Raw genomic sequence first — 12972 nt, 5'->3', positions numbered from 1 at the left:
TGAAGCCTCAAGATTTTCTCACTTGAGGACGATCTAAGATCAAGACTTCTTAGCCTTATGAGCTTCTAGCCTTAATACCGTTAAGTCTAAATACGCTTTTACCTCAAACAATTAAAGCCTCAAGATAAAAAAAACGACCTTCAAGCTTCAAGACCTTTTAGCCTCTAGATCTTCTAACTTGAAAACGTTCTTATCTCAAAACCATCTATACTTAAATCCTCCAGCCTCGAAAACTTCAAACCTCAAAGCATGTTACTTGAAAGACGTTATAATCTCAAGACCTTTAAGCCTTAAGATCATCTTCCTCAAAGACTTCTAATTTGAAGTCGCTCTTGTTTAAAAATCTATTAAAAAATGAAGCCTCAAGATATTCTCACTTGAAGACGATCTGAAGTCAAGACCGCCTAGACTCCTTCAAGATTTTATAGCCTAAAGACCTTCAAGCCTCGAGAACTCAAAGCCTCAAAACCTTCTAGTTTAAAGATTTTGTAATCTCAAGGCTTTTTCGCCTCGGTATCTTCAAGCCTCAAGAAGACGTTTAAGCTTCAAGACCTTCTAACTTGTGGTTAGATTGTGAAGTTTTGGCATTTCAAACTTCAAAGCTAAGGACCTTTTAGCCTCAAGACCTTCTGATATGAAGACGATCTAATCTCAAAATCTACTATACTCAAGACCAATTATCATCAAGAGCTTAAGGCCTCAAAACTTTTGCACTAGAAGACGTTCTAAGCTCAGCACCTTCTTGCCTCAAGACTTTCTAGCCTCAGATGCTCTCATCTAAAATATTTCTGGAAAATTGTCTCTCATAAGGGCAATACTTCTTAGCCTCAACACCTTCTAGCCCTTATACCTTCAAGTTAAAATACCTTCTTACCTCAAGAACTTAGAGCCGTAGGACCTTCTACCTTATTGTAGTATCAATACCTTCAAGCTTCTGGACCTTCTAGCCTTTAGATCTTCTTACTTGAATACGTTCTATACTTATATCTTATAGCCACAAGAACTTCAAGCCTCAAGACCTGCTACTTGAAAGACGTTATAATCTCAAGACCATTCAGCCATCTTCCTCAACGACTTTCAACTTGAAGTCGTTCTAATTAAAAAATCTATTCACAAAAATTAAGCCTCAAAATCTCAAGCCTCAGATGCTCTATCTAATCTTAACAGTTACTGGACTCAAATCCTCAAGAGCATGTAGCCTTAAGACCTTCTAGCCTTAGTACCATAAAGTTTAAATACCTTCCTACCTCAAGAATTTCAAGCCTCAAAACAAAAAAGACCTTCAAGCTTTAAGATCATTGAGCCGATAGATTTTTCAACTTGAAAACGGTCCAATCTCAAAGCCTTCTATACTTTGAATCTTTTTGCCTCGAGAACTTCAAGCCTCAAGACCTGTTACTTGAAAAAAGTTATAAACTTCTTCAAAGACGTTGTAATCTTTCGAGTTTTTATTCTCAAATCTTACAGCGTTAAGATCTACTATTTTCGCTATCTTCACACTTGGAGACCTTCTCAACTCAATACTTCTCGTCTCAAGATTATATAATCTCAAGACCTTCTAGCCACACGACCTTCTAGCATTAAGATTTTTGAGCCTCAAGAACATCTAACCTCCAGACCTTCTAACAAGAAGCAGTTGTAGATTTCTTCCCGCCTCAAAATTTTCTAGCTTCAAAATCGTCTAGCCTCAAAACCGCCTTCCATCAAGACCTTCTATTCTCGTGATCTACAGGCCTCAAGCTCTTCTAGTCTCAAGACCTTTTGGTCTCAAGAATCTTCTTGCCTTCGGATCTTCTAGCCTCAAGATGTTTTGCCACAAGGCCTTCTAACTGGGAGACGTTGTAATTCCAACACCTCCTAGACTCAAGACCTTCTCATTTGAAAACGTTGTGAACTCACGAACTTTTAGATTCAAATCTTGTAGCTTTGAGATCTTTGAGCCTCAAAACCTTCTAGTATGGAGACGATCTAATCCTTAAAACCTTCTAGCATTAAGACTTTTTCAGCCTCAAGAACTTCTAGCCTACAGACCTTCTAACAAGAAGCAGTTGTAGTCTGAAGACATCACATCCTTAAGATCATTTTGTTCCAGCCTTCGAAATCTGCTAGCTTCAAAATCTTCTAGCCTCAAGACCTTCTTTCATCAAGACCTTCTAATTTCATGATCTACTGGCCTCAAGCTCTCCTAGTCTATAGACCTGCAATCTTAAAGACTCTGCTACCTCAAGACCTTCTTACCAGAGATACTTGAAGCCTCAAGACCTTCTTACTCAAAGACGTTCTATACTAAACACCTTCTTGCCTACAGATCTTCAAGCCTCAAGATGTTTTTGCCTCAAGAACTTCAAGCCTCAAGGCCTTGTTACTGGAAGACGTTGAAATCCCAACACCTCCTGACTCATGACTCATGACCATCTTATTTGAAAATGTTGTGATCTCATGAACTTTTAGTTTGAAATCTTTTAGCTTTGAGATCTTCAAACCTCAAAACCTTCTACAATGAAGACGATCTAATCCTTAAAACCTTCTAGCCACACGACCTTTAAATATTAAGATTTTTCTACCCTCCAGAACTTCTAACCTCCAGACTTTCTAGCAAGAAGCAGTTGTAGTCTCAAGACCTCCTATCCGCAAGGCCGTGAGACCTTCTAATCTCATTATCTACTGACATCAAGCTAGTCTAGTCTCAAGACCTTCAATAGGTACCAGACCTTTTTATCTCAAAAACCTTCAATCTTAAAGACTCTGTTACCTTAAGACCTTCTTACCAGAGATACTTGAAGCCTCAAGACCTTCTTACTTGAAGACGTTCTAAACTCAACACCTTCATGCCTAAAGACCTTCCAGCACCTGAGTAGTGTGCGTCCGGTCCCTTGATCGAAGCTTCAAAGATAAGCCATCATCTTCTGCGTAGTGGAGGTCATGGGTGCGCCGCGATCGGGTGTAGGATACCCCACCACCGGGGAGTATCCGAGTAGTGCCGCTTCCTACAGGGGAAACTTCAGGGTCGGGAAACATCCGAGTCGTAGCGTTCAAAGTCACGTATGTGTACCGTGACAGGCACGAGTTCAGAAAAAGTTGCTCTTGATCTAGTAATAAAGGGCACGGTAAGCCGCGGGCCAAAAATCCTAGACTTGCCAGCTAAAGGGATACAAGACGACCGGACGATTCGGTCGGAGTAGACTAACTCCATCCACGAGAGGCTCTCAATGAGAGTGCATCCGACCCCATGGTTTGAAGCTAGAAAAATAAGGCAACATCTTCTGTGTAGCGGATGTCGTGGATACGCAGAGCTCGTGCGTAGGATGCTCCACCTTCGAGAAGTACCTGGGAAGTGCGGTTCCCAAAGATCGAAGCTGCGGGGATAAGACTCTACGTTCTTAGCAGTGGAAATCGTTGGGAAAGGGTTATTCCACGATCGGGGAATACCCACGGGTAGAGAAGCTCTGGACGCCGGGTGAGCCATTCGAGTCGGTAGCTGGGGATAAGAGGACGGGCTTCGAGTCGTTAGAAGAGAGGTCAGGCTTCGAGTCTTCAACAGGAAAGGTTTGTGTGGTCAACTCCGAGTCTTTACGATAAGAGGTTGCATCTCGAGTCCCAAGAGAAGAGAGCAGGCCTTTAATCAACAAGAGGAGAGATATAAGTGTTTACCTCGAGCCATTACGAGGAGAGATCAGATCATAAGTCTTTAGAGGTGAGATCGGGCCTTGAGTCGTGCAGAAAAGAGGTATCTATACGTCAACCTCGAGTCGATGCGAAGACAGTTTGGATCTCAATTCGTAAGAGAAGAGATCAGGTCTCAAGTCTCGAAGAGAAGAGGTTCATGTGGGAACCTCGAGCCGGTTGTCAAGTCGTTAGAGGAGAGTTCAGACTTCAAGTCGTAATGATGAGAGGTATTGCCGAAAGTGGTCTCGTCTATGAGTAATGCCTTGGAGCGCACTAGCGCGATTAGCTCTCCCACTTTTAAAGGATAGTGTGATAAACAGTTCGAAGTGGGAACTAAGCCCGCAGCCCCAGGTATGATTTAGGGAATAGAAGGTATACGGAGTTCCAGTTAACCAGGGTAAAAACAAAGGTAAGCCCAATAGAGACCTGGTTTCCTACAATACAAGATGACGATCTGTTATATGGAAGATCTTCTAAGTTTAAGACTTTGCAAATTGACGAGATCCCAGGTTAAAGGTCTTCCAAGATTACAATCTTCCTGGCTGAGAACCTTCCCAGTTGACAAAGTTTCAGGTTGACGTCCTTCCATGTTGACTACCATCAAAGTTGATCTTTTTCTAGGCTGATGACCTTCTTTATTGTTCTACCTTCCAGATTGAAGATCTTATAGGTTGATAACCTTCGAAATTGAAAGTCTCTCAGGTTGGCGTCCATCCAAGTTGAAGATCAATCTGCACCATCCAGGTTGACGACCTTCCAGTTCGACGACCTTCAAGGTAGAACCTTTCAATAGGTTCAATTTCTTAGTTTGTCTACTTGCAAGGTCGTCAGTCCCAAAGTTAGTCATTGAAAAGGGTCATCGACGTAGAAGGTGACTCATTTTGACACTTGTCAATGTGAAGGCTATTAACGCGAAAAGTTGTTTGCTCGGAAAGTTCACAGCAAGGAATAGGAATGACCTTTCAGGTTGATGATTTTCCAGGCTTACGATTTTGCTGCCTTTTGAGGTTGATTAACTTTCAGGTTCACGTGGCCTTCCGAGTGGACGACCTCACAAGTTTACGACTTTCCAGTTTGACGATCTTTCAAGTAGGCGATTTCCCAATATGACAACCTTTCAGATTGACGATCTTACAGGTTTGAGATCTTCCCTGTTGACAATCTTCCTGTGTTTCCAGGTTGATTATCTTTCTGATTTTCCAAGTTAACGACCTTTTAGGTTGATTAACTATTAGGTTAAAGTAGCCTTACAAGTTGACGACCTTACAAGTTTACGACTTTCCAGTTTGAAGATCTTCCAAGTAGGCGGTTTTCCAAGTTGAAAATCTTTCAGGTTGACGATCTTACAGGTTTGAGATCTTCCCTGTTGACAATCTTCCTGTCTTTCCGGGTTGATGACCTTTCTGGGCTTTCCAAGTTTGCGAACTTTTAGGTTGACGAACTTTCAGATGGTGATGAACTTCCAGAAATTGACAACTTCGAAATTGACGATCTTCCTGGTCTCGTAAGTTGACGATTTTGCAATATGGTGAACTTTCAGATCGACGTTCCTCCAGGTTGAAGATCTTTTAGATTGAACATATTTCTGAATTTCGAAGTTTACGACGTTCCAGATTGACACTCTTGTAGGTTTACGATCACCCGATTGACGATCTTCCAGGTTGACGATTTTCCAGATATGCTTTCTTCGAAGTTGACGATCTTCCAAGTTCATTATTTTAGGTTGAAGATATTTCAGGATTCCAGGTTGACAAGTTTGCGACTAGATTATTCAGTTTGATGATATATCAGGTTGACGTTCGTCCAAGTTGCGATCTTCCTGGTTTAAGATATTGACGGTCTGGTAGGTTAAAGATCTTGCATGTTGACGATCTTCTTAGATTCCAATTTCCAGGTTGACAATCTTCCAAGTTAATGATCTTCCAGATTGACTATCTTACAGGCTGGCGATCTTCCAGGACGACGATCTTCCTGGAGAGATCTTCTATGTACACGATCGTTCGGGTTTACAGTCTTCCAGGTTGATTGTCTTTAAGGTTATCGATCTTTCTGGTTAACGATCTTCAATGTTCACGATCTTTCAAACTGACCATTTTCCAGGTTGACTATCTACAGGTTGACGATCTCTAAGTTGTGATGATCTTCCAGCAATTCCCAACTTTAAAAGCTAACGACCTACTAGGTTGACGATCTTCCTATTCTCGTAAGTTGACGATTTTTAGGTTGGTAACCTTCCAGGTTGACGATTTTCCAGGTTGAAGATCTATCAGATTGATCATCTTTCTTAACTTCCAGGTTGACAACCTTCCAGATTAACAATCTTGTTGGTTATCGACCATCCAGATTGGTCATCTTCCTAGATGACAATTTTCCAAATTTTAGCAGTCTTCAAAGTTGACGATCTTCCAGAAGAACGATCTTCCAAGTTGATTATTTCTTGTGTAAGATCTTTCAGGTTGAAGATATTCCTGGGTTCCAGGTTGACAGTTTGATTATCGTCCATGTTGGCGATCTGCTTGGTTGAACATTTTCCAGGTTGGCGATCTTCCAGATTGACGATCTTCCAGGTTGTTGAAATTTCTAGGTTAAAGATTTTCCAGGTAGACGTTCTTCCAGGTTGATGATCTGCCAGATTGACTATCTTATAGGTTCACGATCTTCCAGGACTACGATCTTCCTGGTGAGATCTTTCATGTTCACGATTGTTCAGGTTAAAGATCTTCCAGGTTGATTATCTTTAAGGCTATGGATCTTTCAAGTTGACGATCTTCCATAATCACAATCTTCAAGTTCAAGATCTCCCAAAATGTCAATCTTACAGGTTCAGATCTTCCAGATTAACGTACTTCCAATTTGATAACCTTCCATGTTAATGAACTTCCAGGTTGACAACCTTAAAGGTTGATTATCTTCCATGTTGGCGATCTACTAGGTTGACCATCTTCCAGATTGGCGATCTTCCAGATTGACGATCTTCCAGGTTGTTGATCTGCCAAGTTAAAAATTTTCTAGGTTAAAGATCTTCCGGGTTGACGATGTTTTCACCTTGTAAATAGGTTGATCACCTTTCATGTCGACGATCTTCCAAGACTAGGACAAAGACTGTTATTAGACAAGAGACATTCCTTAATCTAGAGGTTAAATTTTGTTTATTTCAAATTTTTACAATTTAGTAAAGTTACAATAGGTTATTAAGGATATCTTCAATCAATTCCCAAATGAAAGCTTTGCATAGATTGTTTTCCAGCAGAGATGTTTCTTCAAGCCAACGAAACTCGGAACAATCCGTTCAAGAGACTCTTGTTTCGCAGTCAACCAGCTACAGTTCAGGGGATTGCCGTCCAGATCCAATCGCTGCCACTTCTGATCTTCGGGCAGCTCAACAAATCGTAATTCATTATTCCTTAAATTGATCGTAATCAAAAATGTCAAATTTAGGGGCAGCTCGAAGCTCACGATTCGGTTGTTCTGTAGATGCAGCAGCTGAAGTTCCGCCAGCCCTTGGAAGCTTTCGGCTTCAACAGTTTCCAGCTTACAGTCGGAAAAATCGGCTATACCTAGTGCCTTGAACCGGTTCAATCCGCGAGGAAGTTCCTTCAGTTGGTTATTTTTGAAATTTATTTTCTGAAGTTCCGGAAGATACCAAAGGCTCAGATCCAACGTTGTTAGACTGCAATTTTTAAGTTCCATCACCAGTAAAGATTTGAGAAACACCGTTGAAGAAAGTTTTACGGTGACGTTGGTGTCTGTAATAACGATATATTTGAGGTGCTTCAGGCCGTCGAGTTCGGAAGCGTCCAATGCCAATTCACCAACCTGATGCATTTGAAAATCCTTCAATTGGCTCAAGAGACTCAAATTGGACGGTTTTTCAGTGAAAGTTGTTTCCTTTATCACTAATGTCTCTAAAAGGTAGTCTTCCCGGTTCAAAATTATCAACCGGATTGAGCCACTGCAATCCACAGTTAAAGAACTGAAGTTCGAAGCCAAATAAATATCAGCTATGTGACAGCCTTCAATCGAAACCGTTTTGAAATTCAACGTTAAATAATCGAACATCTCCTTAGAAGTATTTGAGACACTTAGATTACTCAAAATCAATGAATCGTAAGTATTCTCAAACTCCGTAGGCCACCGGAAATCGGAGGTCCAATTCTGGATCAAGCATTGACCTCCAACATCCTTGCAAAGGTTTTCTTCCACCGTTTCAAATTCGAAGCTGTTGAACCAAAAAAAAAAATGAAAAACAAAAATTGACTTCAAATATCTGAATTTTACTTACTCAATTGAGGTAGTCCATGAAATCATCAGAGGTAAAACGATGATCAACCAAATATGCATTTTGACGACAGCCTTTCAGTGCAACAATGTATGAAATATTAACTTCAAGCGGAAGCCGCATTTGGTGCAATCCATTATTTGTTATCTAATACCTTTATAATTGATTTCTTGACTGCATTTTAATGCGCTCAAACTATTCGGCTAAAAAGACAAAAAAAAATAGAACCAACAATATAAAATATGACTCAAAAATCTCGTCATGGATGAATGACAACTTTAAAATGCGTTTTCTGGCCTTTAGAAGCGTTTTTCGGCCATTCTGAGCTTAATTTGGGATCACAACTTTAAAATGCGTTTTCTGGCCTTTAGAAGCGTTTTTCGGCCATTCTGAGCTTAATTTGGGATCACAACTTTAAAATGCGTTTTCTGGCCTTTAGAAGCGTTTTTCGGCCATTCTGAGCTTAATTTGGGATCACAACTTTAAAATGCGTTTTCTGGCCTTTAGAAGCGTTTTTCGGCCATTCTGAGCTTAATTTGGGATCACAACTTTAAAATGCGATTTCTGGCCTTTAGAAGCGTTTTTCGGCCATTCTGAGCCTAATTTGGGATCACAACTTTAAAATGCGTTTTCTGGCCTTTAGAAGCGTTTTTCGGCCATTCTGAGCCTAATTTGGGATCACAACTTTAAAATGCGATTTCTGGCCTTTAGAAGCGTTTTTCGGCCATTCTGAGCCTAATTTGGGATCACAACATTAAAATGCGTTTTCTGGCCTTTAGAAGCGATTTTCGGCCATTCTGAGCTTAATTTGGGATCACAACTTTAAAATGCGTTTTTTGGCCTTTAGAAGCGTTTTTCGGCCATTCTGAGCTTAATTTGGGATCACAACTTTAAAATGCGTTTTCTGGCCTTTAGAAGCGTTTTTCGGCCATTCTGAGCTTAATTTGGGATCACAACTTTAAAATGCGTTTTCTGGCCTTTAGAAGCGTTTTTCGGCCATTCTGAGCTTAATTTGGGATCACAACTTTAAAATGCGTTTTCTGGCCTTTAGAAGCGTTTTTCGGCCATTCTGAGCCTAATTTGGGATCACAACTTTAATAAAATGCGATTTCTGGCCTTTAGAAGCGTTTTTCGGCCATTCTGAGCCTAATTTGGGATCACAACTTTAAAATGCGATTTCTGGCCTTTAGAAGCGTTTTTCGGCCATTCTGAGCTTAATTTGGGATCACAACTTTAAAATGCGTTTTCTGGCCTTTAGAAGCGTTTTTCGGCGATTCTGAGCTTAATTTGGGATCACAACTTTAAAATGCGTTTTCTGGCCTTTAGAAGCGTTTTTCGGCCATTCTGGGCCTAATTTGGGATCACAACTTTAAAATGCGATTTCTGGCCTTTAGAAGCGTTTTTCGGCCATTCTGAGCTTAATTTGGGATCACAACTTTAAAATGCGTTTTCTGGCCTTTAGAAGCGTTTTTCGGCCATTCTGAGCCTAATTTGGGATCACAACTTTAAAATGCAATTTCTGGCCTTTAGAAGCGTTTTTCGGCCATTCTGGGCCTAATTTGGGATCACAACTTTAAAATGCGATTTCTGGCCTTTAGAAGCGTTTTTCGGCCATTCTGAGCCTAATTTGGGATCACAACTTTAAAATGCGTTTTCTGGCCTTTAGAAGCGTTTTTCGGCCATTCTGAGCCTAATTTGGGATCACAACTTTAAAATGCGTTTTCTGGCCTTTAGAAGCGTTTTTCGGCCATTCTGGGCTTAATTTGGGATCACAACTTTAAAATGCGATTTCTGGCCTTTAGAAGCGTTTTTCGGCCATTCTGAGCTTAATTTGGGATCACAACTTTAAAATGCGATTTCTGGCCTTTAGAAGCGTTTTTCGGCCATTCTGAGCTTAATTTGGGATCACAACTTTAAAATGCGTTTTCTGGCCTTTAGAAGCGTTTTTCGGCCATTCTGAGCTTAATTTGGGATCACAACTTTAAAATGCGTTTTCTGGCCTTTAGAAGCGTTTTTCGGCCATTCTGAGCTTAATTTGGGATCACAACTTTAAAATGCGTTTTCTGGCCTTTAGAAGCGTTTTTCGGCCATTCTGGGCCTAATTTGGGATCACAACTTTAAAATGCGTTTTCTGGCCTTTAGAAGCGTTTTTCGGCCATTCTGAGCTTAATTTGGGATCACAACTTTAAAATGCGATTTCTGGCCTTTAGAAGCGTTTTTCGGCCATTCTGAGCTTAATTTGGGATCACAACTTTAAAATGCGATTTCTGGCCTTTAGAAGCGTTTTTCGGCCATTCTGAGCTTAATTTGGGATCACAACTTTAAAATGCGATTTCTGGCCTTTAGAAGCGTTTTTCGGCCATTCTGAGCTTAATTTGAGATCACAACTTTAAAATGCGTTTTCTGGCCTTTAGAAGCGATTTTCGGCCATTCTGAGCTTAATTTGGGATCACAACTTTAAAATGCGTTTTCTGGCCTTTAGAAGTGTTTTTCGGCCATTCTGAGCTTAATTTGGGATCACAACTTTAAAATGCGATTTCTGGCCTTTAGAAGCGTTTTTCGGCCATTCTGAGCTTAATTTGAGATCACAACTTTAAAATGCGTTTTCTGGCCTTTAGAAGCGATATTCGGCCATTCTGAGCTTAATTTGAGATCACAACTTTAAAATGCGTTTTCTGGCCTTTAGAAGTGTTTTTCGGCCATTCTGAGCTTAATTTGGGATCACAACTTTAAAATGCGTTTTCTGGCCTTTAGAAGCGTTTTTCGGCCATTCTGAGCTTAATTTGAGATCACAACTTTAAAATGCGATTTCTGGCCTTTAGAAGCGTTTTTCGGCCATTCTGAGCTTAATTTGGGATCACAACTTTAAAATGCGTTTTCTGGCCTTTAGAAGCGTTTTTCGGCCATTCTGAGCTTAATTTGGGATCACAACTTTAAAATGCGATTTCTGGCCTTTAGAAGCGTTTTTCGGCCATTCTGAGCCTAATTTGGGATCACAACTTTAAAATGCGTTTTCTGGCCTTTAGAAGCGTTTTTCGGCCATTCTGAGCTTAATTTGGGATCACAACTTTAAAATGCGTTTTCTGGCCTTTAGAAGCGTTTTTCGGCCATTCTGAGCCTAATTTGGGATCACAACTTTAAAATGCGTTTTCTGGCCTTTAGAAGCGTTTTTCGGCCATTCTGAGCCTAATTTGGGATCACAACTTTAAAATGCGTTTTCTGGCCTTTAGAAGCGTTTTTCGGCCATTCTGAGCTTAATTTGGGATCACAACTTTAAAATGCGATTTCTGGCCTTTAGAAGCGTTTTTCGGCCATTCTGAGCTTAATTTGAGATCACAACTTTAAAATGCGATTTCTGGCCTTTAGAAGCGTTTTTCGGCCATTCTGAGCTTAATTTGGGATCACAACTTTAAAATGCGATTTCTGGCCTTTAGAAGCGTTTTTCGGCCATTCTGAGCTTTATTTGAGATCACAACTTTAAAATGCGATTTCTGGCCTTTAGAAGCGTTTTTCGGCCATTCTGAGCTTAATTTGAGATCACAACTTTAAAATGCGTTTTCTGGCCTTTAGAAGCGATTTTCGGCCATTCTGAGCTTAATTTGAGATCACAACTTTAAAATGCGTTTTCTGGCCTTTAGAAGTGTTTTTCGGCCATTCTGAGCTTAATTTGGGATCACAACTTTAAAATGCGATTTCTGGCCTTTAGAAGCGTTTTTCGGCCATTCTGAGCTTAATTTGAGATCACAACTTTAAAATGCGTTTTCTGGCCTTTAGAAGCGTTTTTCGGCCATTCTGAGCTTAATTTGGGATCACAACTTTAAAATGCGATTTCTGGCCTTTAGAAGCGTTTTTCGGCCATTCTGAGCTTAATTTGGGATCACAACTTTAAAATGCGTTTTCTGGCCTTTAGAAGCGATTTTCGGCCATTCTGAGCTTAATTTGAGATCACAACTTTAAAATGCGTTTTCTGGCCTTTAGAAGTGTTTTTCGGCCATTCTGAGCTTAATTTGAGATCACAACTTTAAAATGCGTTTTCTGGCCTTTAGAAGCGATATTCGGCCATTCTGAGCTTAATTTGAGATCACAACTTTAAAATGCGTTTTCTGGCCTTTAGAAGCGTTTTTCGGCCATTCTGAGCTTAATTTGGGATCACAACTTTAAAATGCGTTTTCTGGCCTTTAGAAGCGTTTTTCGGCCATTCTGAGCTTAATTTGGGATCACAACTTTAAAATGCGTTTTCTGGCCTTTAGAAGCGTTTTTCGGCCATTCTGAGCTTAATTTGGGATCACAACTTTAAAATGCGATTTCTGGCCTTTAGAAGCGTTTTTCGGCCATTCTGAGCTTAATTTGGGATCACAACTTTAAAATGCGATTTCTGGCCTTTAGAAGCGTTTTTCGGCCATTCTGAGCTTAATTTGGGATCACAACTTTAAAATGCGATTTCTGGCCTTTAGAAGCGTTTTTCGGCCATTCTGAGCTTAATTTGGGATCACTACTTTAAAATGCGATTTCTGGCCTTTAGAAGCGTTTTTCGGCCATTCTGAGCCTAATTTGGGATCACAACTTTAAAATGCGTTTTCTGGCCTTTAGAAGCGTTTTTCGGCCATTCTGAGCCTAATTTGGGATCACAACTTTAAAATGCGTTTTCTGGCCTTTAGAAGCGTTTTTCGGCCATTCTGAGCCTAATTTGGGATCACAACTTTAAAATGCGAATTCTGGCCTTTAGAAGCGTTTTTCGGCCATTCTGAGCTTAATTTGGGATCACAACTTTAAAATGCGTTTTCTGGCCTTTAGAAGCGTTTTTCGGCCATTCTGGGCCTTATTTGGGATCACAACTTTAAAATGCGAATTCTGGCCTTTAGAAGCGTTTTTCGGCCATTCTGAGCTTAATTTGGGATCACAACTTTAAAATGCGTTTTCTGGCCTTTAGAAGCGTTTTTCGGCCATTCTGAGCCTAATTTGGGATCACAACTTTAAAATGCGTTTTCTGGCCTTTAGAAGCGTTTTTCGGCCATTCTGAGCCTAAT

General features: G+C 40.4%; 1 protein-coding gene across 1 annotated transcript in view; it reads right to left on the bottom strand.

The window, feature by feature from the left end:
• Nucleotides 1-6022: 6022 nt before the first annotated feature.
• Nucleotides 6023-12972, bottom strand: part of LOC129759018 (uncharacterized) — a 51223-nt gene continuing 44273 nt past the window's right edge. The window contains exons 2-3 of the mRNA XM_055756477.1: nucleotides 6937-7885; nucleotides 6023-6226 (exon numbers count right to left, since the gene is read on the bottom strand). Coding sequence (XP_055612452.1) covers nucleotides 6023-6226; nucleotides 6937-7885 — 1153 coding nt within the window. The remainder of the gene's footprint in view (nucleotides 6227-6936; nucleotides 7886-12972) is intronic.

The sequence above is a fragment of the Uranotaenia lowii genome, chromosome 1, assembly GCF_029784155.1.
Source record: "Uranotaenia lowii strain MFRU-FL chromosome 1, ASM2978415v1, whole genome shotgun sequence".
Lineage (NCBI taxonomy): Eukaryota > Metazoa > Arthropoda > Insecta > Diptera > Culicidae > Uranotaenia > Uranotaenia lowii.
The sequence above is the reverse complement of the archived record's forward strand: the minus strand, read 5'-3'. Positions and strand labels throughout refer to the sequence as shown.